The following is a 26,039-nucleotide window of genomic DNA, read 5'->3' on the forward strand; positions in this document are numbered from 1 at the left end:
CTTCTGGCCTCAAGTGATCTTTTGCCTTAGCCCCCTGAGTAGCTGGGACTATAGGTATATGCTACCATGCCTGGTTTATTATTATTATTTTGTAGAGACAAGGTCTCGCTATGTTGCCCAGGCGGGTCTGGAACTCTTGGCCTCAAGTGATCCTCCCACTTTGACCTCCCCAAAGCACGGGGATTACAGACATGAGCAGCCAGCCTGTCTTTAATTCAACTCTTTTAACCCTGTCCTAATTTCTTACTCATAATTCAGTTTCAATCTAAAATTATAAAATAAATAAAATAGATGTCACTAATTTACTTTAGAGTCTTTCCTAACTTTGTTCTGTATAACTCATCTGAAAGAACTTTATTGGGCTGTCATTTATGATGTCTTATACTTTATTGCCCCTTCATTTCTCATTTATTTTGTAGAAATGTATTTGGTTTCTGCAGACTGTGAAGTGAATAAAAATATTCTAACTTTGCCACCCCTTGAATGAAATGGTTGACTGTCACACCTGCTTAAAAAGAAAGCAATCAGACCTAGTTCTTTAGACTTTGTTTAGAAATTAACTTTTTCCATGAGGTATATATGGTCTGATTACTGTGAGTGACAGCCTTTATCAGGGTTTAAAATACCTCAGTATGCAAACCCTCCCCCCATTTTTGAAACATAAATTTGTAGTGAAAATGGCATATATTTTAATGAGGAAATGATACCAATTTCAATATTTAAGAACTAAGGCACAGGTACTTCTGGAAAATAGGATTGATTTCAGGTTGGTCCCCTTACCATACCACTTGGGGAGGGGTGTGTGTGAGTGTGTGTGTGTGTATGTATGTATGTGTTGTGCATGTGTGTATAATCCCACATCAGCACAGAAGAATAAAGAGATAATCAAACTATCAATGCAGAAGTTTTTTTCCCCCACAGAGATATTTTCAAACTGCTTTCCTTAGTATCAAATGTCCCAAAGTCCAACAGTTACAATTTCCCATAATGAATTGTCCACAGGCAGGGTGATTCGGTGATGTGGCATGAAGGGATTCAGTGCCCAGGTGTTTTGTGTGTTATCTCTGTGCAGGGTTTGTGTTGTCCTTACTGGATGCCTGCATCAGGTTGCCTGGGAGAGCCTGGAGCTGGGGAGGTGGAAAGATGAGGCTTCCTGTAGATTTGGCACTCTTTGCCCAGTGCTCTGGATTCTCTAAGATGGCCTTTTCCTATGAGTGACTTCCAGGGGGCACTGGTGTTTTGTCACTTAACCTGTGTACTTACAGAAAATTGCAGGTGTTTACAGAATTTACGATTTAGTAAATTTAGTAACTTAGTAATGCTCATATGCCAAAGTGAGCAATTTGCACGCTTGTAGCTCTGTGTGAGTGAGTCTGGGTGGGAAAGTGTGAATGCTTCGGAATGCAGGATCCCGGTGAGTGCCATGTACACAGCAGCTAATGGGAAAGACTTACACAGGATTGGTGTATCCAGTGGTGTCAGAGGCTCTTCCCTGAAATACTGCCATCACTGGAAATGCCCTGAGTTCGGGGAAGGAGGAGGGGAGCAGCCAGCTCTTTGAAGACCTCAAGGCCCCTTCAGGGGCTGCTAGAGACTGAAAATGGAACTCACATAAACCCATTGCCCTTCCTGTGTGCTGCCGGCTTTCAGGAACAAACAGTGGTTTTATGACAAAATCATCTAACTGCTTGTCAAGGACTTCCAATAACCCTGTGACTGATAATAATAGAGTGTTTTGGGGGAGCAGTGAGGTGGAATAATGTGTGTCTGGCTGGAGTGAATAGAAGCTGATATTTTCCAGATAAAGTTCAAATAATTTATTTTCAAAGTATATTTAAACATTTATTTCTATAAGGAGTGCTCCAAAGAATTTTGATTAGATGGCTCAAGGTTTAAAGATAATCCTTGCGTGAAGATAATCCTTGGCAAGTCAAAAATTTTCCCCACCTCCGTGTATACCTTCTTTTCCTGATTCTAATCCATCTTCTCTAATTGTGATTTCTTTGTCATATTCAGCTTTTTCAAATTACAGGTAAATGTCTTAGTTGCTACACCAGTTTCTAAATGACCACCAGGAAGTGAGAGTTAAGCCTTAGATATGGAGTTTTATTCTTGGGACACTTGCTTCTATGACACACAGTCTTCCTCATTAATACTTCCCGATGGGAATGTGGAATGTCTCGTTTTAAAAAATGTGTCATATCTGGGGCTGGTTGACTGACATGGTTTTGATTGAAAACAATCAATAGGAGTGGTATTGCTGTAAGAAAACATTTGGTGAAAATATAGCAGGAAAATATTCCAATGCACATTGTTGCCTAAATAATATTTATTCATATATTTACTTTTGGGATTTATAGGAAATGGCCTGTCTTCTTTATATGAAGATAATTCTAGTAATTTCATATTGCTGGGTGTGGTCTCATTAACACCCTGTTGTAGTTAAAATTGTATTATCAGATGAACATGTTACAAGATGAAACTTGAGATTAAAAAGAAAACACTCCTTATTGTTTTTTTGATGGTTTCCTGAAGCTATGTTCCTTAAATTTCCAAACGAACTTTTGTAGGGATGAGGGGAAATGCGTAGAAGGAATTCTGGAAATCTTTGACATGCTCCTGGCAACTACTTCAAGGTTTCGAGAGTTAAAACTCCAACACAAAGAGTATCTCTGTGTCAAGGCCATGATCCTGCTCAATTCCAGTAAGTAACCACACAGCTGGGCCATGTTTTATCGGGGAGAGATGCTGTTTCTACAACTAGTGTGACAGTAAGAAGAATGTTGAACTTCTATTTTATTTGAAAAGGGTAAAATGGTTTCCTTTTGGACTTTGTTTTTATTTTGATAGCGATTTAAACTGTAGATAACTTTTGGTAACTTGGACATAAATTACTCATTAAGTGAATGACTGGCAATCAGTTTAAAAGTAGCTCAAGCCACTTGCTGGAAAAGAAAAAGAAAATAACTTTAAATTGTTTATCTTTTAACCTTTTTTCATTGCTTACACAGACACTTTACATGGTTGGCATGCATTTATACTTACGTTTGGGGTCCTACTTTTTTAGATTCATTCATTCGGTAAAGATATGGTCCTACCCTCAAATAGCTCATAGTGTAGGCAGGGAGGGAGAGAAAACAAATAATTAAAAATAATGATTTCTGTGCTATGATAAAGTCTACACAAAGTACTACTGGAAAATAGGAGAAATGCTGGAGTTGTTGCAGAAGGGAATGATGTTTGAACAAATCTTCAGGAAAGAGCAGAGGGAAGTAGGCATGACTGTAAAATGCAGTGCTGAAGATTAGAAACTGCTGCTCGGGCTTTGGGCAGCTTAGAAGAGGTTCAGGCAGGGGAGTGTCATGCACAGATATGCAATATAGAAAGGTCACTCTGGTTTCCATGTGGAGGACTAGAAAGGGCAGAGACTGAAGCTGGGGGCCCATTAGAGGCAATGAGAGCTTGAACTGACATTGTGGCGTGAGGTCAGGGAGCAAGGGACTTGACTTGAGGGAAAAGTGGGAGGTAGAGGAGGGAAATACGGTGTCTAGGATATGCAGATGGTTTAGTTTTGTTGGCTTTTTCTTATATAAATAATATCTGGTTATTGTAAATAAACATTCAAATGAGAAAAACATACAAGGAAGAAAATAAAATCAGGAATACCTTCCCTTAAAATAACACTGTAACTTTCGTGACCCTTCCTTCCTTCCCTTCCTTTTTTCTTTTCTTTTTTTGAGACAGGGTCTTGCTCTGCTGCCCAGGCTGGAGGGCAGTGGCATGATCATAGCTCACTGTAACCTAGAACTGAGCTCAAGTGATCCTCCCACCTCGGCCTCACAGGTAGCTTGGACTACAGGTGCATACCACCAGACCTGGTTAATTAAAACAATTTTTTTTTTGTAGAGACGGAATCTTGCTGCGTTGCCATAGGTGGCCTTGAACTCCTGGCCTCAAGCAGTCTTCCCACCTCAGCCTCCCAAAGTTCTGGAATTTATAAGCATGAGCCACTGTGCGCAGTCTGTATCTTGTTTTTTCACTTTTCTTTTTGAGACAGAATGTCACTCTGTTGCCCCTGCTGGAATGCAGTGGCACGATCATGGCTTACTGCAGTTCCGACCTCCTGGGCTCAAGTGATTCTCCCACCTCAGCCACCTGAGTAGCTGGGACCACAAGCACCTGCCACCACACCCGACTAATTTTTGTATTTTTTGTAGAGGTGAGGTCTCCCTATGTTGGCCAAGCTGGTCTCGAACTCCTGGATTTTTTTTTTTTTTTTTTTTTTTTAACTTTTCAAAATGCTGTGAAACCATTCTGGGTCAACTAGGAGAGATCTAACACAATCTTTGAAATGAGGGCATTTTACTAAATTGTTCAACCATTTCTCTGTTATTGAATATCCAGATCCTCTTCCTTTTTAACATTAGGAAGCATAAACATTACTGCAATAGAGATGTGTTATTTTGTATGATTTTCTAAGTTTCTGGATGGTTGTCACACTGGTCAGTTCACGATCTACCTGGCGTCCAAGCCAGCTGCTCTAGCAGATATTGATGGCTTTGCTTAGCCATTTACTCTTGTTTGGCCTCTAGGTTATTGATTTTTTTTTCCTTCCTCAAACACTGTGTATATCCAGGTTTTAATGTTCACCTGAAGACTTACAGATATCTCTATTTGGACAACATATGGGGCTTTCTTTATTCAATCTTCGAGTTCGATGCTTGAAACAACAGGGAGGTATCAGATTATATTATACTATGGTCTTTTAAATCAGCCAAAGTAGTGGTTCCTGAAGCCAAGATTCAATGCAGAATTCACTGTGGTCACATGTTTCCAGCTCCTCTTGATCTGGGGCCAGCTGACCTTCATACATGTCTTATCTCACAGACTCTTGGATATTGGCACTGGTTTTTTTTTTTTTTTTTTTTTTTTTTTGAGACAGGGTCTCACTCTGTTGCCCAGGCTAGAGTGTTAAGGATAGTTACTTTTGCAAAATATAACAAAAATGAATTATGAGAAAAAATAAAAGTGAAAAATAGAAGTCCTAGTTTATAATATTATTAGTTATATTCAACTGATTTAAAATTTCTCTGTTGATTGCTATAAACATTTTTAAATGCTCACACTCAATTTCTACCCATCTCTGTAAATGGGCAACAGACCATACATTAGCTCTGGAGAGAGCACAGGATCCTGTCGAGGGGTTGCTTGGATCTGGGGTGGAGGGTGGGGTTAGCCCCTGAAGAACTGGGTGAGGGAGAATGAAGAAGGAATCTGAAGACCATGTGAAGGTATAGAGACCTGGAGGACAACCTTTGAGCATTTCCTAGTTGAATCTCAATCTGGCCTTACCTGCCTAATAGGTCATTTCCCCTGCACCCAACACACCCTTCCCTGTTTATAGTTACCATTCACCTTTTACAGAATAACATGAGGGCCCAGCTTACACTGATGATTATGTTGATGTGCATATAAGGAAAGTCCAGCCAGGTTTTTTTTGTTTTTTTTTTTTGACAGAGTCTTCCTGTGTCGGCCAGGCTAGGGTGGAGTGCAGTGGTGCAATCTTGGCTCACTGAAACCTCCGCCTCCCAGGTTCAAGCAATTCTCCTGCCTCAGTGTCCCAAGTAGCTGGGATTACAGGTGCACGCCACCACTCCTGGCTAATTTTTGTATTTTTAGTAGAGATGATATATTAGTCTGTTCTCACACTACTATGAAGAAATACCTGAGACTGGGTAATTTATAAAGGAAAGAGGTTTAACTGACTCACAGTTCAGTTTGTCTGGGGAGGCCTCAGGAGACTTACAATCATGGTGGAAAGTGAAGAGGAAGCAAGATACCTTCTTCACAAGGTGCCAGGAAGGAGAAGTCCCAAGCAAAGGAAGAAGAGACCCTTATGTAACCATCAGATCTTGTGGGAGCTCACTCACTGTCATGAGGACAGCATGGGGGAAACTGCCTCCACGATTTAATTACCTCCACCTGGTCTCTCCCTTGACACATGGGGATTATGGAGATTACAATTCAAGATGAGATTTGGGTGGGGACACAAAGCCTAACCATGTCAGACAGGGTTTCACCATGTTGTCCCAGGCTGGTCTTGAACTCCTGGCCTCGAGTGATCCGCCCACCTTGGCCTCCCAAAATGCTGGGATTATAGGTGTGAGCTACCACATCCGGCCCACCAGCCAGGATATTTGAAATTGATCATGGAATAAAATCAACTCTTTCCGACCTTTTCTAAACCACCTACCAACATTACCTCACATACGTGCTACCATTTCTGTCAAAGGGAGGATCTGCTTGAAGAGTACCTTCCCATCTTGGCAATGGAGGATCATCAAATGCCAGATGATGGGGTTTCTCTCACTTTCAGAAATAATTTAGAACTCTTTTCTGTGCAGGAAAGTGCTTCTCAGAAAGCAGTGTTTGCTTGTTGTTACAACACTTTGCAGTATAAAGCCTTCTGTTTGGCAAGGCTCCTTATAGGCATTTTAGCCTCCCAGACATCATATTGTGTTGTTGTCAAAGCTAGACGCAGCATCTGTGCAAATGGGAAAGATGAAGGCTACAGCATTCCCCTACAGTATGACAGAGCTGCCACATTGAGAGAATTACAGAAGGCGAGGGAGACATGTGATGTAATTACCACTTGTGGCGGTAAATGAGTAAAATTTGTTTACCGTAAATCCAAGTTTAAGAAATCTTTTCTTTTTTTTTTTTTGAGACATAGTCTTGCTGTGTTGCCCAGGCTAGACTGCAATGGTGCGATCTCGGCTCACTGCAACCTCCGCCTCCTGGGTTCAAAGGATTCTCCTGCCTTAGCCTCCTGAGTAGCTGGGATTACAGGCACCCACCACCACGCCTGGATAATTTTTGTATTTTTAGTAGAGATGGGGTTTCACCATGTTGGCCAGGCTGGTCTTGAACTCCTGACCTCGTGATGCACTTGCCTCGGCCTCCCAAAATACTGGGCCTGTGCCTGGCCAGAAATCTTCTTTTAAGGAACTTCCTTTCTTTCTTGGTAGTCATAACAGTTGTCAAAACAAATTGATCCTGTTCAGCATTGCTATGGAGAAAATGGGACAATTTTCACTGCTAGGATAAGTGAGTCTTTTCTATGCTAGGTTTTAAGGGTTTGTAAGTACAGGCTTTTTTGTTCTGGATGGTATTTAAATTTAAACGAAAAATAGGGATGTAATCTGCCTCCCTGCCTTAAAATTTAAAACCCTGACAGAATATATAAAACAGATATTGGACATTGGACAGCAGTGTTCCCCAGGAGGAGGGACACAAACGAGGAGAGTCCTTTGTCCAGTTTACTGCCTGGAGCCAGTTTCCAGGTTGCAAAGCAGGGATGGGTGTATTAGGTTTCTCCAGAGAAACAGAACCAATAGGATGGATGGGTAAGTAGGTAGATAAATGAGAGGGGATTTATCATGAAAATTGACTTGAATGATTATGAAGGCTGAGAAGTCCCGTGACATGCATCTGCATGCTAGTTAGCCAGGGAAGCCAGTAGCATGGCTCAGTGTAAATGGAAAGACCTGAGAACTAGGGAGCTGATGGTGTAACCCTCAGTTTGAGATTGAAGGCCTGAGAAACCAGGAGGCCACTGGTGTGAGTCTCAGAATCTGGCAGCCGGAGAACCTGGAGCTCTGATGTCCAAGGGCAGGAGAAAATGGGTGTTCCAGCTCCGAGAGAGAGAATTTTCCTTTCCTCTGCCATTTCGTTCTATCTGGGCCCTCCAATTGGATGATGCCTGCCAACATTGGTTAAGGGCAGATCTTCCTTACTTAGTCCACTGTTTTTGTTTTTTGTTTTGTTTTTTTGAGATGAAGTCTTGCTTTGTTACTCAGGCTGGAGTGCAGTGGTGCCATCTTGGCTCACTGCAACCTCTGCCTCCTGGGTTTAAGTGATTCTCCTGCCTCAGCCTCCAGAGTAGCTGAGATTATAGGCATGCACTACCATGCCTGGCTAATTTTTTGTATTTTTAGTAGAGATGGGGTTTCACCATGTTGGACAGGCTGGCCTTGAACTCCTGACCTCAAGTGATCCACCCACCTCGGCCTCCCAAAGTGCAGGGATTACAGGTGTGAGCCACTGTGCCTGGCTTTAGTCCACTGATTCTAATGCTAGTCTCTTCCTGGAACACTCTCAGACATACCCAGAGATAATGCTTTATCTGCTATCTGGGTATCCCTTTATCCAGCCAAGTTGACACCTAAGATTAACCATCACAAAGGGTAACCCAAATAGACACCAGTGATCTCTCTTGGTAGCAAGGCAGCTAGGACTTGGAGGTGAGAGTACTGAATGGGAAAGAGCTACACACAGAATTTTGGAGATGTATGGAGAGTCCTCTTCAAGTCTTCAGCTGAGTGCTAATCTGCCCATGCTTATGAGGATATCAAGGACAGGGAAGGAATCATCAGAAAGGAGTGGGCAAAACAATCCCTAGAGTTCACACAGGGCCAGGAACAGTTCACATTCTCACCAGCCAGTACACTGGTGAAAAACCTTGCAGTATACTGGGCATTGGGCACTTCTCAGCCTTCATATAGTACTCAGAAGGGTATTGCCTCAGTAGTGGGCCTAGACTAAAGGCCATTATGATCCTACCAAGCAAAACTTAAAAACAAACCTGGAGGATCAAACAATTGCTAAGTGATTTAACTGCATCCCAGCACAAAGCTCAAGAATAGAAACACATCCCATTTCATTGCACGTTGCTTTATTGTGCATCACAGATACTGCATGTTTTCCGAAGGTTTGTGGCAACCCTGCATTTAACAAGGCTGTTGGTACCATTTTTTCCAACAGCATGTGCTCACTTTATGTCTGTGTCAAATTTTGATAACACTTGCAATATTTCTAACTTTTTCATTATATCTATTACGGTGATCTGTAATCAGTGATTTTTGGGTTTTTTTTTTTTTTTTTTTTTTTTTTTTGAGACGGAGTCTTACTCTGTTGCCCAGGCTGGAATGCAGTGGCCGGATCTCAGCTCACTGCAAGCTCCGCCTCCCGGGTTCACGCCATTCTCCTGCCTCAGCCTCCCGAGTAGCTGGGACTACAGGCGCCCACCACCTCGCCCGGCTAGTTTTTTGTATTTTTTAGTAGAGACGGGGTTTCACTGTGTTAGCCAGGATGGTCTCGATCTCCTGACCTCGTGATCCGCCCGTCTCGGCCTCCCAAAGTGCTGGGATTACAGGCTTGAGCCACCGCGCCCGGCCAATCAGTGATTTTTGATGTTACTACTGTAATTGTTCTGGGGTGCCACAAACTGTGCCCATATAAGATGGCAAACTTAACCTATAAATGTGTGTGTTCTGACTGCTCCACCAACTGGTGGCCCCACCACCATCTGGAATTCTGGGAGAATTCTACCATGCATTTGAGGAATGAATAATACCAAGTGGTATGGTTTGGCTCTGTGTCCCCACCCAGATCTCATCTTGTAGTGCCCATAATCCCCACATGTTGTGGGAGGGACCTGGTGGGAGATGGCTGAATCATGGGGGTGGGTCTTTACTGTTCTCATGATAGTGAATAAGTCTCACAAGATTTGATGGTTATATAACAATGGGAGTTTCCCTGCACAAGCCCTCTTCTCGTCTGCTGCCACATGAGACGTGCCTTTCACCTTCTGCCATGATTGTGAGGCTTCCCCAGCCATGTGAAACTGTAAGTCTAATAAACCTCTTTCTTTTGTATATTGCCCAGTCTTGGGTATGTCTATCAGCAGTGTGAAAATGGGCTAATACACCAAGTTTACACATACTCTTACAGAAAATTGAAGAGCATGGAATGTTTTCCAACTCATTTTGTGAGACCAGCATTACTCTGATAGAACACTCAGATTAACACATTGGAAGAAAAGACAACAGACCAATTTCCAGCATGCATGTATATGCAAAAGTTCTCTAAAATTTTTTTTTGGTAATTAGAATCCAATACTATATTAAAAGGATAGCACATCATGAACAAGCAGAATTTTCGGGAATACAAGTTTTCTTTAACATTTGAAAATCAATCAAAATTCACCATATTGACAGAATAATAATGAAAAACCATATGATTATCTTTTTTTTTTTTTTTTTGAGACAGAGTCCTCCCTCTGTCGCCCAGGCTGGAGTGCATTGGCGTGATCTTGGGGCTCACGGCAACTTCTGCCTCCTGGGTTCAATCAGTTCTCCTGCCTCAGCCTCCTGAGTAGCTGGGATTATAGGTGCCCGCCACCATGCCCAGCTAATTTTTGTATTTTTAGTAGAGATGAGGTTTCACCATGTTGGCCAGGCTGGTCTCGAACTCCTGACCTTAGGTGATTCACCCGCCTTGGCCTCCCAAAGTGCTGGGATTACAGGTGTGAGCCACTGCGCCCAGCCATGATTATCTTAATAGATGCAGACAGCATTTGACAAAATCCAACATCCATTCCTGCTGAAAACACTGAACAAACAAGAAATAGAAGGAAACTTCCTCAACCCATTAAAGGGCATCTATGAAAAACCTACAGTTAATATTATACTTAATCACAATCAGGAACAAGGCAAGTATGTCCACTGTCCCTAATTCTATTCAACATTTTACTGTAAGTTCTACCCAGTGCAATAAGGCAAGAAAAGAGGTAAAAGCCATCAAGATTGGAAAGGTAGAAGTGAAACTCTTTATTTAAAAAACATGATAATCTATGTAGAAAGTCCTAAGGAGTCTAAAAAAAGTGAATTTAGCAAGTTTGTAAGGTGTAAGGGCAATATATATAAATCAATTGTATTTCTGTGTGGCAGCAGTGAACAACTGGAAATTGAAATAAAAAACCAATACCATTTACAATAGCATCAAACATCATGAAATTTTGGGACTCAACTTGCAAGAGACGTGAAACCTGCACGCTAAACACTGCAAAATATAGCTGAAGGAAATTAAAGAAATCCTGAGTAAATAGAGATGTTAATGGATCATAAGATTCAGTATTGTTTTCAGTGCTCCCCCAAAATGATCTATAGATTCGAACTGATAAAAATCCCAGGAGGCTTTTTGGTAGAAATTGATAAGCTGATTCTTAAAATCATATGAAAATGCAAGGGACCTAGAATAGTCAAAACAACTTTGAAAAAGAACAAACTTGGAGGCCTTACACTACCTGATTTCAAAGATAATGTGGTATCGATGTCAAGAGAAACAAATAGATCAATGGAACAGAGAGTCCAGAAATAATCTATACAACTACATATGGTCCTCAATTTATAATGGGGTTATTTCCCAAAAAACCATCTTAAGTTGAAAATGTTGCTAGTCAAAAATATACTTAACATACTGAACATCATAGTTTAGCCTAGCCTATCTTAAATGTGTTCAGAATACTTACATTACCCTGCAGTTGGGCAAAATCATCGAATATAAAGCCTATTTTATAATAAAGTAATGAATATTTCATGTACTTTGTGGAATACTGAAAGTTATTGTACTGAAAATGAAAAAACACAATGGTTATATGGCTACTGGAAGTACAGTTTCTACTGAATGCATATCACTCTTGTACCATCATAAAGTCAAAAAATTGCAGATGAGTGTGTTCATTATCTTGGTTGTGCTGATGGTTCCACTGTGTATACGTATGTCAAAGCACATCAAATTGTACACACAAAATATGTGTAGGTTATTGCATATCAGGTATACCTCAATGAATCTGTAAACAATGTAATGAAAACAAAACAAAAATTGAGAGCAAAGTTTGTAGGCTAAATGGAAAAGAGATACCACCAGGCAGGGAACCAAATAAAGCACAGGGTGGAGGCCCTGGAGGATAACGGTCAGAAGAGGAGAAATGGGGTAGGTCTCTTAAGTCAAAAGGCTGCGAACTTCTCTATCCCATGTTAGGATAGAAGTTTCCAAGTGCTGCATTTGTTTGCTGCCAGATGGCCTTGCCATGCTAGATAAGCACTGAGCCATCTGAAAATGGTCTCCTGCATAGTTTGGTTTCCTGTTTTCCTGTGTATGTGACGTGCTCAAGTTAGGATTATGTTACCCAATCACATCTGCAGTGGTACAGCACGCTAGCTGGCCAGGTCGGGGGTAGTCAGTAGTCATATTACAAGCTGCCCATTTCTGGGTTATGCATATCTACTAACAATGGCTATAATATGGAATGGAAATGAACTGTCATCTAACTAAATTTCAGCTCAGTTTCTGGTCTGTATATCAACGATTTCTAAATACTAAGGATGTCAAAATGATTTATATACAATGCTTTTGGTCTAGAACGGGATATACACTCAAATAGTTAATCAAAGGTCTGATCCTTCATGGGCTTAAGTAGAGAGGCACATATTTCTCTCCTGGGGAGGGAAGGGAAAGGACCACAACATTCTAACTCTCTCAGCCAGTCCTCTTCCACTATGCATATATAGGATATGTGGTACTTGGAATTCCTGTACCATACTTAGCCTTTGATATGGCTCTTGAGACTAAGAGACAACAGAAAATGTTGCATTTAACAATCTGTTACAATGCTTGTTAGAGTGTTTTTATAAACTCTAAGGTGTTATGCAAGTGTCATAGTTAATAGCCTACCCAACACCCAACAGATAGACTGGCCATCTTGCCACCCAGGGGCCTGAGGACTAGATAAACCCTCCCTTTGATAGAATTAGAGGGGGTATGGAATTTAGGAATTAGAGTGTAATTAATTACATCAATTATCCCATAGTCTTTAAAATATTTTAAATTCGAAACAAGTCTATTTAAACAGTTTTAAGATTTACGAAGGATGAAACTTTTCATTAAATGAAAGAAATAGAGGGGTTAAGCCAGGAAATCCTATTTTACATTAAGAAAGTTATTAAGAGACACTGGCTTAAACCTTGGTTCCCTCTGAGTTTATAGGGAGAGTTCCCATGAAGTGCGTGGGTGGAGAAGACAAAGACACGGAGGGATGCTGATGAGGAAAGATGGGGGGGTCCTTTTCTGTTGACCAAGAACGCTGGGGCAAAGCACAGTTGAACAGCAGCCTGCCGGCCTCACACCATGGCAACTTTTGAGTCCCATCTTCCCTCATGTGCTGGGGGCAGGAGGTGGTGATAGAGGGTGTGGGTCACGGCCAGAGGTTCCTTTCCTCAAAGCAAACAAGCGAACGCTGCATACAGCTCCCCAAAGCCAGGACTTCTTTCCTTTGGTCAGTATTCTGGGACTTTTATTAACACATTCGATTTTTCTCATTTATTTGCCTTCAGTCAAGGAAAGCTTAGGTTTTCATCCTTTGAACAAATCAGACTTGGCAAACCTTGAAGGAGGGGTGGCTGTCCCCTACCACTGTGCTGCTCAGAATGTCATCAGGTGGGCCGGTGAGAGGAGCACACAGCTGTTCCCAGCTGATAAAGGGGAGAGGAGATTGTGTCCTTGATTTTATTTCACTTTCTGTGGTATGTGTGGGGCATGGTGCCAAGATCTTGTCTTTTTTTTTTTTTTTTTAAACTATACTTCTTCAGTTTCATGAAAAGTAATTTAATTTTGTTCTACAGTGAATCCTGATGTTTTTACTTTTCGGGGGTGGAGAGGGTGCTACATTTTTGTTGTTTTCTGTGTCTGACTAGGCAGGGCTTTGGATCCTGTCCTTTGCCCCACCCTGCCCAGGGCCTGCTACTTAGCAAGTACTCTGTAGAAATGTGTTTGAGGAGCAAGGGCTGGAGCACGGATGCCTGAGGTGCAGGCACGGCACTGCTGACTGGAGAGCCAGGCATCAGCATGGGTATTCTTCAGCACAGTTCCTTTCCGGGAGGGTATTTCTTTTCTATGTGCTCAGTGAGAACAGGAGTCCCCAGGATAATTTTAAATAGGTCGGTCTTTTTGTATATACACTGTTCCCCCCTCCCCCCGCCATATGTAAAATGGATTTAGCATATGCCTTTCCAAAACTGCAGTGCCTCACCTCCCCAGACCACTGTGGCTGATGGACTCTGGGCCCCACGTAGAGCTGTGCTGCCCCTACAGCCTGCAGAAGGCCCGGGGTCTGACCTTGGCAATGACTGTGGTTTGTGAAGTAACACAATGACACATACATATTCTCTGAGGGGAACCTTGGTCGCACACAGCCCAGGGAATTTGTGTTATTGTAATTTTGGTTCTGAGGCGTTCTTTTATTATTATCATTATTATTTTTAGTAACAGCTTTATTGTGATATAATTCATCTACCATATAATTTCTCCATATTCAGTATACAGTTCAATATTTTTAGTTTATTCACTGTAAGTGGTGCAACCATCGCCACCATCAATTTTAGAACATCAATTTTATCACCTGAAAAGAAACCCCATGCTTATTAGCCATCATTTCCCACTCCCTATCCCACCCACACCCCTAGGCAACCACTAGTCTGCTTTTCTGACTCTATGGATTTGCCTATTGTAGACATTTTATTATAAATGGAATCATACAACATGTGGTCCTTTGTGTCTGGCTTCTTTTGCTTAGCCTGATGTTTTCGATGTTCATCTGTACCAGTACCTTGTTCCTTTTCGTAGCTGAATACTATTCCACTGTCTGGATAGAGCACATTTTGTTGAGCCATTCATTAGTTAGTGTACATTCCACTTTTAGGCTGAGTTATGCTGCTATGAACATTTGTGTATAATCAGGATTTGTTTTTATATTTTCAATCTTTGTCACTTTGAACTGAGACATGTACAGGCACACAATTTTGGCTCCTTTTGGAATTCCCAGACACAGTATTTCTTAATGGCAATGGAAGTCCATGGAGCACATGCCATGTAGCTGAACAGACTACAGGGTAGTTAAAAGGAAGCGCTTGTTTATGCAGCTAAGTAAGCTTGAAATAATTTTCTCTGTACTTTTGATAATTTTCTGTGTGTACCTAAAACATACATTAGCATGCATATTTACCATTTCAAATATGATGGTGAGTTTGGTCAAAAAAATAAGGGTCTGGCCGGGCACAGTGGCTCACGCTTGTAATTCCAGCACTTTGGGAGGCCGAGGCGGGTGGATCATGAGGTCAGGAGTTTGAGACCAGCCTGGCCAGCATGGTGAAACCCCGTCTCTACTAAAAATACAAAAAATTTGCCAGGCCATGGTGGCGTGCGCCTGTAATCCCAGCTACTAGGGAGGCTGAGGCGGGAGAATTGCTTGAAACTGGGAGGCGAAGGTTGCAGTCAACCGAGATCCCACCACTGCACTCCAAAGCGAGACTCTCTCAAAAACAAACAAACAACACAAAACAAACAAAAAAAAAAACGGTCTGTGCCCTCAAAGCACTCATGTCCAGTCTTGCTGAGGGCAGAAGGGTGGCTGTGGAGTGTGTGTGGGGACAAGCAGACATCCAGCATGTGGGGCAATATGGAGCCTTTGCCGGGGATGAACAGGGCACTGTCAGAGCATCAGGGGACACCTCAGACCAGACTTAGGGTGGGATGGTAGGGAGGTTGGGGGAAGCTTCCAGAAGGAATTTCATGACCATGTTGGAATCCACAGGAGGAATGGGTATAAATGAGCAAGAGAATCAGGGTAGAGAAAGAGGAAGGAGAGTTTCCAAGCAGCAAGTTGAGCATGTTCGGAGCGTCACCTTGAGGGGAACTCAAGGCGAGGTGTAGTGGGAACTGCAGATGAGAGGAGCAGGGAGGGCCCTGGTACCCCTGATAGCTGCACCAGGTGGTTTGGACTTGATCCTATTAGCTGGGAAGCCATTAAAGGAAGCCCCATGAGCAGATCTGCATTTTGGCCACTCAGAAGGGGACACACAGGGTCAAGGGTAGGGTCTTGTTTCCTCTGAAGTGGGAGGGCAAGTCATCTCTGGGGTGACAGTGGGAGGTCTGAGGATGTGGGGGGACTCTGGAAGAACCAGTGTGGAGAACAAAGTGAGCAGGAGGGTTGGAGAAGCAGCTTCAGGGCTATTGAAAAGATGAATATTTTAAATCTGCATCAGCAGACATTATGGAGGTCCCTAGGGATGTGGCAAAGCACTACACTTACATAATTGTGCTTCAGTACATCCGTTGCCTTAACTGAGTTGAACTTAGTTGAATTGAGCTGGCTTAATTGAACTGAAAATACCAATAAAAATAGAGAACAAAAACTACCAAAACAAATTCTGTGGATGCTGGAGCACCAGCCATCTTCAGTTTCATAATAGCCAAGACTCAGCAGCTCCCTGGTTGATTTCACATATTTATTCTTGCTTTGAAATGGAAAGCCTGGAAGAGAAGCTAATTATTAAAGGGAATCAAGGAGTCAGGGGTCCGGGGCGGGGGGCGGGGAGGAGATTTACCTGAGCTGTTACTTTGCTGCCACTGGGATGCCACAGTGTCTCAATCCTAGAGTTGGAGGGGAGTTAAACACAGGGCAGGGCAGGATGGGGGAGGCAGCCTACCCAGGGCATGGTTGTGGGGACCTAAGCATGTGTTCCTGCATGCATTGCTCAGTGAGGAACTGAGGCTCAGAGAGCTCCAGATGGTGGCTGGGAAGTAGGTCCATCTGACTCCAAATCAGTGGTCTTCCTGCCCCAGCCAGGTGCCACTCAAGTGAGAATGTAGAGTTGGCAGCAGGGGCCCTGCCATGGCTGTCCGAGGCATGTGGTACACACAAGAAGGTGGCAGAGGAGGCTTCATCATATTGGCCATTCCTTTATTAAACTCCCTTTAGATGGGGAGCCCTCCATGGGGTAAAAGTAGAATTAATCTCGCCTTCTGACCATCTCTGTATCTGTTGCCGCAGGTGAGAAACACCATGGAATGGTTTCAGGAGACTAGATATACTTGCCATGGCAAGGCCACAATTATGGGTCTGGTGGGCACTTCAAGTGGCAATTTAGTCTGTCTGTATTAGGCCAGGCTTCTCTTCTAGCTCTGTGATGGGACTGGCTGTCAGGGAAGAGCCCCTGGGGAGGTAAGACCATGCTTATAAGGTCTTGCCACACATGCAGCTGTCAAAGCACCCAGATTACCTCGGAGCAGGCACACAGAACAGCTGAGCATACAACTTCCGCTCCTTTGCTCAGAGCAATGACTTGTGGCTTTTATTCTTTGTCCAGATATGTACCCTCTGGTCACAGCGACCCAGGATGCTGACAGCAGCCGGAAGCTGGCCCACTTGCTGAACGCTGTGACCGACGCTTTGGTCTGGGTGATCGCCAAGAGCGGCATCTCCTCCCAGCAGCAATCCATGCGCCTGGCTAACCTCCTGATGCTCCTGTCCCACGTCAGGCATGCGAGGTACGTGCTCTCCGGAGCTGCTCCGCTCGGGCGTGGGGTGGGATTATGTGCTCAACGGAGGGTGAAGTGATTTGGGAAAAGTGTCTGCAGGTTAAGGAAAATGACGCCTGAAAGTGAATGGGGGATTTGTCAACTCACACACCTGTAGCCAAAGATGGGTACAGAGTGGACATGGAAGGAACGTCATGTGGTATCTTACAAGATCTGCATAGCAGCCACTGGTGGTTCATCGGTTTTTCAGTTGCTGGGGTTTATAGCCTGTTTATGGACTCCTAAAAGGGGCAGTTCCTCCCCTAACATGAACTGCCACTCTTCTTTATACCACCCAGGGCTGAGGCCCTGAGGTCATTTTTTGTGGAGAGGCTAAGACCTGCTCTCCTAGATGGCCCCTCAAGCTGGTGATATGAAGTGCACAAATGCTTCCCTAAGAGTTGTTCTTTCGATGGCATCAGGAAATTAAGGATAAGACTTAAGAGAAGTGGTGGGCCCAGCAGATTTAGGAAGGAAGGGCTGTGGGTAGGGCATGTTTCTCATCAGGAAATGTAATTGTGTGTGCTGATGAAGAGGGTGTGTAGTGGTGGCTACTGTTGGTACAATGATGCTCAGTGCTTGGTGTCACCCACGATGAGGGTAGCCTTGCCCTGGAGCTGGAGGAGGGGAGGGGAGGATAGAAGGTAATTAATTGGTCACTGAGGAGGCAAGTCTAAAGGCTATGCAGAAGGACAATATACACCTCAAGAATCTTAAGTGAGAGGAGATGAAGACCTCTGCCTTTCCCCTTTAATGATTACTCAGCATACAGCCATTTGCAGAACAGATCCTGTTTGTAGATTCCTTCAGTGTGAATTTATCTGCTTGCTAAAATTTCTTTGTAACCCCAAAATCAATATTCGTGGTGTTTTTGAGGTCATGAACAGAGTGGCAAAAACTTTGAGTTGCCCTTCATGCACAGTCCCAGCTGAGACGGAACAAGCAGCTGCTCTCCTACTGTCAACAAGTGTCCTTTACTTGGTCTACTTAGTGCCATGGTTTTACATTTTTGAGCCTTTGGTGAATGACTTCATTGTTGAAAATGGACCCCTGGTGTGGGGCTGAAGAGCTGTCTAGTGTTCCTTGGTGTGAAAAAGCTGTGATGTGCCTTATGGAGAAAGTACGTGTTAAGCTTTGCTCAGGTGTGAGTTATAGTGCTGTTGGCCATGAGTTCAATGTTAATGAGTCAATAGTGTTGATTACATAAGGCATCTTTAGAAGGAAACACACATAAAACAAGGTTTTGTATTGATCAGCTGATGAAGATGTGGCCAGAGGCTTGCAGGAACCTAACCCTGTATTTCCCCTAGGAGTGAGGAGTCAGTGTTCACAATGATTTTATAGAACATGATTACTGCAAATAATGAGAATCTATTGTCCTATGTGCCAGGCCATCATGGGTGTGTGGTGGGACACAGAGGCTGACAATGTCCTTGCCCTTGAGCCTAAATTATCAGGGGGAGCTGGATGCATGAGCCATGGATAAATGGGCTGAGGGAAGAGTGGAGTTAGGGGTGGGGTAGACTGACTCTGAGCAGGGAGCTGGGGAAGTCTTCGGTGTTCCTGTGGCTGCCTTGGAGGAGGGAATCTCAGCAACTTTTTGTCCCCATAGTAACAAGGGCATGGAACATCTGCTCAGCATGAAGTGCAAAAACGTGGTCCCAGTGTATGACCTGCTGCTGGAGATGCTGAATGCCCACGTGCTTCGCGGGTGCAAGTCCTCCATCACGGGGTCCGAGTGCAGCCTGGCAGAGGACAGTAAAAACAAAGAGGGCTCCCAGAACCCACAATCTCAGTGACGCCTGGCCCTGAGGTGAACGGGCCCACAGAGGTCACAGGCTGAAGCGTGAACTCGTGTGTTGGGAGCCTGGGCTTCATCTTTCTGCTGTGTGGTCCATCATTTGGTGATGGCAGGCTTGGTCTTGTACCGTCCTTTCCTCGCCCTCCCCAACTCCCAGGAGTCAGGGTGAGGAAGCCATAGTTTTCCTTGTTAGCGGAGGGCACATTTGAATGCAGCGTTTCCACACTGAATGGCCTCATAGGATCTCAATGTGGTATTCTTACTTTCCATCTTCCTTCCTTCCCTTTGTGAAACATCTTAAAGGTTTTGGAATGAATGGTGGAAATCTGACTTGGAAGGGCCGTGAATCAGAGGGGAGAGGAAGTGACCTGCTTACAGGAAGTGGGCTAACCCTTCTTTTGCAGTACACACTACCCTTCCCTTTGAGAGTTGACCTTTGTATGCTTTTTTCTGGACCACTTGATTGTAAGATTGAAAACCCCCATGACATCTGTGTACTTACCTCCCAGGCCTGTGGGGACTGATCATATCATATGATGCTTATTCTGTCAAAGGCCAGAGGGACTGTAGTCAAGCTGGGATGTGAGTCATGTTCTCTCCCTGACCTTGCTGCCAGCTGCACAGATTTGTCCCTCTTGATTTGCATTCACAGAGCCTGCCAATAATTTGGGGTATGTGTATATGAACATGTGACCATTTTCATGGAGAACTGTGGGAGATACAAATCTCCCTGCTCCTGGAACTGCCCTTCCTTAAACCTGTTGTCCCATTGGGCCAGGATGGGTGCTGGAGAAAGGCCGTGTTTGCAGGAATGGGGTTCTCTCCCGTGGGTGTGGGTGACAGCCACAGTGTTTCCCTGGGGCACTGTGGATGCAGTTTCCATCTTGTACAACCTCATAAGTAGCAGCCACAACTGCCACATCAGCTACCCCAAGTAGTCAGGGACACTTTGGGCTGTGGATGTGCATGGCATGCTGTTTTATGGGTGGATGAGTAGCTAGGCACCCCAGCGTGTCAGTTCTGGGGCCACACTGTATAGCCTTGATGAGTACACCCCTTGAACAAGACCCAGTTTGTGAACTCTCCTTAAACAGAAATATTTAGGGATAATTATTTATAGCAAGAAAAAAATTCTTTTACACTTGAGAGCGCTTTTAAAAATATTTTCTTATTGGAAAATTTATATGGTGGGCTGGGTGAAAAAGAAACAGTAAAAGTATTAGTTCTTATTCCAAGTGGAACCATAAACAGGATATGAAGAAGGGCACCTCTGAAATGTCAAAAACACAGTGAATGTGCAAAATGAGTAACAGCATACTTTGAAAGTGAGCAATTAAATAATCATGTTTCATTATTGCAGTAATGTTTTAAACAATTACCTTGTGATGTGATATTAAATATATATTTTTAAAAAATATGTTCACTTTGGCTAGCACATCCTGTATTTACTAAGTCATTAGGAAGATTACATTCAGTGTTACCAAGACTGGTTTTTGCTAGTAAGACCTTGAATAATCTGTAATTTTGATATTGGTGCAATTTTACTAAAAGTTGAGCTTAGCTGTTTCAGAAACGCTTGGACAAGTACCTAGAGAACACACTGATGTCTGCGTTCTGAGGCAGTTTGAAGTTATTCTTAGTGACTCAGTGTTACAGCCTTAGTAAGATTTAGTACAGGCAGGATAAGCTTGGTTTCATAGGAACCAGGGAACCAGTGTTAGTGTCAGCTTGTTTCCTCCTGATCAGCCTAGAATGCCCCACTCCCAATAGAGGGGTTTGGAAGCTGGAGAGTAGGAAGAAAGAGGCAAAGAAGGCAGCCTTCAACAACTCATTATGTGCCAGTGAAATTCTATTAAATGTATTTTTAAAAGAGATTACCAGGTAACAAAAACATAAAAAACCAAAAAAAGGCCAGATGCGGTGGCTCACGCCTGTAATCCCAGCACTTTGGGAGGTTGAGGCGGGTGAACCACTTGAGCCCAGGAGTTTGACTCCAGACTGGGCAACATGGAGAAACCCTGTCCTACGAAAAATACAAAAATTAGCCAGGTGTGGTGGTGCAGGCCTGTAGTTCCAGCTACCTGGGAGGCTGAGGTGGGAGGATCACCTGAACCTGGGGGGATCAAGGCTGTAGTGAGCCGAGATCATACCATCATACTCCAGCCTGGGTGACAGAGAAGACCCTGTCTCAAAAAAAAAAAAAAAAAAAAAAATTAACGTGGAATATATATATATATATCTATTTTTTTTTTGGAGAGTAGATCTTAAGACAGATGTGCTCACTTCTACTCCTGGGAGTGAACTGGCAATGGCAATCCCTTTAGAGCCTCGAGTGGGCAGTCTCAGGAGCGCCGCACAGTGAGTTTCCAGCTGAGCTATTCTCACCAAATCTCCCTCTGTTCTCACAGCACCCCTCTGTCAGGCCTGTCTCATAGTCACTGCCCACCAGGACTGACTACAAAAGATTTGACCCTAAAATAGTCTTGAAGGGATTTTTCTAAAAAAATTAAGGTGGGAACATGAGACAAAGCTGTCAGCCTAGTAACAAATCTGAGGACTCTTAACTGCATTAAAAATAAAACAGTGCAAAATCGATGGGAGCTGTGCAGTGCGAGTCTTGATCTGGAACACTTCCCCTGCTAACTCAGCTGGAAGGGCAACTATTTTAGATTTCAGTAAGGAAGAAACATCAGTTACCAATACTTGGCAGAGCCATATTATATATCCATATATATTTATATGTGTAAGTGGAGTTGAAGCAATTCTAGAATTTTCTAGCATGTGAAAACAGGGTTTGGTTCTTATGACATCTACTAAGGGACTTTACAAATTCAAAGTGAACCTTCTGTTTATAGGCCTATTTTGAAACAAAGTATCTTCATTTAATAAGATTTGACACTGTTTTTTTTTTTTTTTTTTTTTTGAGACAGGGTCTGACTCCTGTTGCCCAGGCTAGAGTGCAGTGCAGTGGCGCCATCATGGCTCACTGCAGCCTCGACCTCCTGGGCTCAAGCGATCCTCCCACTCAGCGCCCCATCCCACCCCATTCCCGCCCTTGCCGAGTAACCGGGACTACAGGTGCACACCACCACACCTGGCTAATTCTTTTAGTATTTGTAGAGATGGGGTTTTACTATGCTCCCCAGGCTGGTCCTGAACTCCTGGGCTCCAGTGATCTGCCTGCCAAGGCCTCCCAAAGTGCTGAGCTTACAGGCGTGAGCCACTGTGCCCAGCCCCGCCACATTTTTTTTCAGTTGCTGAAAACCTTTTAAAAAGATGAAAACACATTATTTAGTACCTAAAGCTAATATTTGTGCCAGACACAGTTCTCAATGCCTCAGATATTCATATTTAATCCTTATTATAATAACTGCTATTGTCCTGATTTTCTGGTTGTGGAACTAGACAGGGTCTAAGCAAACTCGCTCAAGGTCACATGGGGAGGTGATAAGAGCTGAATGCAGGCAATCCAAGTCCAGTGCTGACAGTGACCATGCACTTCAACCAGTTTAAAAATCTAAAGACAAATATTTTAAAACTGCAGAATCTGTCTGTCAGGTGCAACATGACATGCATGGCTGCTGTAATTTAAATGGGGCCCCCTTGTAATACCCCCTTACCTCCCACCACAATGTCCAGAACACCCCTACAGACACAGTAAGTTTGTAAACCTCTCACATAAAAGTTTAACTCCACCTTTCATATCTGTGTAAATTAAAGCCCATGGGGGCAAATTCACCTATTCGAGGTTGTAAAACTACCCATGGCAAAGCTTGGACTGGCACGCAAGTCTTCTGCTTGCCCAGCGGGCCAGTACTGCTCCTGCCCCCGGACTTGCTTCTGTGAGAATCTGCTTTGTGAGCTGAGTTGCAGCAGAATGGAGGGGTGGTAAAGTTAGGGTTGTCTTCTGCTGTACCTTTAGATCCCGTCTCCTCAGCTTAGGTGGGTCTGCATGAACCTTTACAGAACAGCAGCAACGACAGATGGAAAAATAAGATGCATTCTATTATTCCCATCGTCCCATCCCAGGCTCGTGAGCTAGTGGGTACTGTGATCTGTGACTGCTTTCCCCAAACACATGGAACATGTTCCTTGGAAGTGTACTCGTGTAAAACTCACACCGTTTAGGCACTGATGCTTCCCTGTGGTGTGATATACTATAGTATCATAGTGTGAAAACACGTGCCACTTCTTTTATAGCTCTCAAACTTGCTGGAATTTTGGCTCCAGTGGCGGCTCTTAAGATGCGCATTGTCTGTGATGTATGACTGTAGTGCCATTTCTGTTGCTTTGGGTCAAGGATTTTTTTTTTTTTTTTTTTGAGACGGAGTCTCGCTCTGTCGCCCAGGCTGGTGTGCAGTGGCACGATCTCAGCTCACTGCAAGCTCCGCCTCCCGGGTTTATGCCATTCTCCTGCCTCAGCCTTCTGAGTAGCTGTGACTATAGGCGCCCGCCACCACGCCTGGCTAATTTTTTGTATTTTTTTTAGTAGAGACGGGGTTTCACCGTGGTCTTGATCTCCTGACCTTGTTATCCGCCCGCCTCGGCCTCCCAAAGTGCTGGGATTACAGGCGTGAGCCACCACGCCTGGCCTTTTTTTTTTTTTTTTTAATTCCAGGGATCCTATTCACTTGTAGGACCAGCCACTGGTAACTGGTAGTGGGTTTCCTCTATGGGAAGCACATAAGGAGTGGCGATGCCAGCTGCAAACAGTTCCCGTTGACTGTACAATGGATGTTTTTGCCGTTGTTTCCTCTGTTGGGTGTCTCAATGCCTTAACTGTGAGTCATATGCCTTTTATCAGTGTGTACCTCAGAGCCTGTTGGTTGGCTATCATTTGCTATTTTCTCAGACGAATGCTTTGTACCATTACACTAATTTGTTGATTTCATTTGCAGGCTTTACATTTGGGCCTTGTAGAAATGAATGTTTGCTGCTATGTGAAAGCAGATTGTGAGACCTGCTTTCCCTTCCCCCAGGGAGTGTTTTCCTTACTGTGTCCCTTTAATGTCTGTGGCACTGTCGCAGAGAGTTTAACATGATATAAATAAAGTGTTTCATTATTTTGGCTTTAAAAATGTATTTGTTGGGGGCTGAGTGTGAGAACTTACAGTAATTAGGCTAAGTAGTGTCTACATTCTATTCTGAATTCTAGTATTTTGGGGTTAGAGAGTCCTTTGAGAATTTGATGAAAACCAGGGCTAGTTTTCCTGGGAAAGGGCATCTGAACACAAATGGTTGAGTACGATTTCAGAAGAGTGAAGAAGCTCTGCTTTAATGTATGGCTTCTTAAAAAGAACAATCTCATGTTTAGTCAGCTCATCTCACACCTGTGATTGATTTATGACCACAGGTCCCGTGTACACAAGTAAAATGGGGCCCACACAAGTCCTGGTATCTAGTGCATCAATTATTTGGATAGATTTTCTGTAATCATTCTATCTGAGTTTGATTAGAATTATATCCTTTAGAGATGGGGAGAAAAGCAATTCATTCATTTGAAGTTATCTTAGTGCCAAGAGTCATATGAAAATGTCCCTTGCATGTGGGCAATGAAAGATTTGCAGACGATATAAAACCCAGACTACCTCATAAAAGAGTTTTGGGAATACACTGAGCTCTGAGTGAAAGAAGCTACAGTGGCCTCCCTGGAGATGGGGGGTGCAAACCAGCTTAAAGGCCTTCATCCTGAGGAAGAGACGAAAATTGATATGCACAGTATTAGGCTTTGAAATGCAGACCACAGGCCGGGCGCGGTGGCTCAAGCCTGTAATCCCAGCACTTTGGGAGGCCGAGACGGGCGGATCACGAGGTCAGGAGATCGAGACCATCCTGGCTAACACAATGAAACCCCGTCTCTACTAAAAATACAAAAAAATTAGCCGGGCATGGTGGCGGCGCCTGTAGTCCCAGCTACTTGGGAGGCTGAGGCAGGAGAATGGCGGGAACCCGGGAGGCGGAGCTTGCAGTGAGCCGAGGTCGCGCCACTGCACTCCAGCCTGGGCGACAGAGCGAGACTCCGCCTAAAAAAAAAAAAAAAAAAAAAAAATGCAGACCACACTTCCTTTCACTACAACTTTGACTTGTCCCACATCTCTACTTAAGGGCAGAAAAGGCCTCTCACTCACTCACCTCATTTGGAATGGAAGACGGAGATACTCTTTTGCCTGAAGCAACGGATGGATCTGTGACCTTCTAATCAACTTGGTGGCCTAAAGAAAAATCTTGGGTAACATTTTCACTTCAGTTTCCCTCTGGGATCATTGTAATCCATGAAAATAATTTTAAAGAGTTAAACTACTTTGAAGTTATGTGGTTAAAAACCACCTTCCTTTCTGTATCAATCCAACAATTTGGTAACTTTAAACACTGAAGGTAAAGTGAAGACAGATTCTCTTCAGATGGTCTCCCTAACTGCCCAGGCCTTGCGGATGTCTCACTCATGAGGGGCACCAATGTGGAAAGTTGAGGCTCCAGCTACTGATGAGCTTCACTGCTTTCCCCTGAGGTTTGTGCTTTGCAGAGAAGGGGAGGAGGGGACTGGGATTGTGTGGTCAGCTGTGTCTGCCAACAGATGCAGGTTAGGAACTAGGAACTGTGTTCAGTATCTTCCAATCAAGAAAGGGGAAATGCTGATGCCTATCCTCTTTGTTTAGGTAGAAAGTAAAATGTTACTGGACTTAAATGGACAACAAGGGGCTTTGCCTGTTAATTTACCATGGAGCAGGCTGGGAATCCAGGCACGGTGGCTCACATTTTGGGAGGCTAAGGTGGGCAGATCACTTGAGGTCAGGAGTTTGAAACCAGCCTGGCCAACATGGCAAAACCCCGTCTCTATTAAAAATACAAAAATTAGCCAGGCATGGTGGGGTGTGCTTGTAATCCCAGCTACTCAGGAGGCTGAGGCATGAGAATGGCTTGAACCTGGGAGGTGAAGGTTGCAGTGAGCCAAGATTGGGCCATTGCACTCCAGCCTGGGTGA

General features: G+C 43.8%; 1 protein-coding gene across 3 annotated transcripts in view; it reads left to right on the forward strand.

Annotated features, from left to right (window-relative positions):
• Positions 1–25,880, forward strand: part of ESR2 (estrogen receptor 2) — a 72,125-nt gene extending 46,245 nt beyond the window's left edge. The window contains exons 7-9 of one of the 3 annotated variants that reach the window (XM_021940290.2): positions 2,571–2,704; positions 17,046–17,226; positions 25,163–25,880. In XM_021940290.2, coding sequence (XP_021795982.1) covers positions 2,571–2,704; positions 17,046–17,226; positions 25,163–25,256 — 409 coding nt within the window. In that variant the 3' untranslated portion in view covers positions 25,257–25,880. 3 annotated transcript variants of the gene reach the window in all.
• Positions 25,881–26,039: the final 159 nt, after the last annotated feature.

This window comes from Papio anubis, chromosome 7 (assembly GCF_008728515.1).
Source record: "Papio anubis isolate 15944 chromosome 7, Panubis1.0, whole genome shotgun sequence".
NCBI lineage: Eukaryota > Metazoa > Chordata > Mammalia > Primates > Cercopithecidae > Papio > Papio anubis.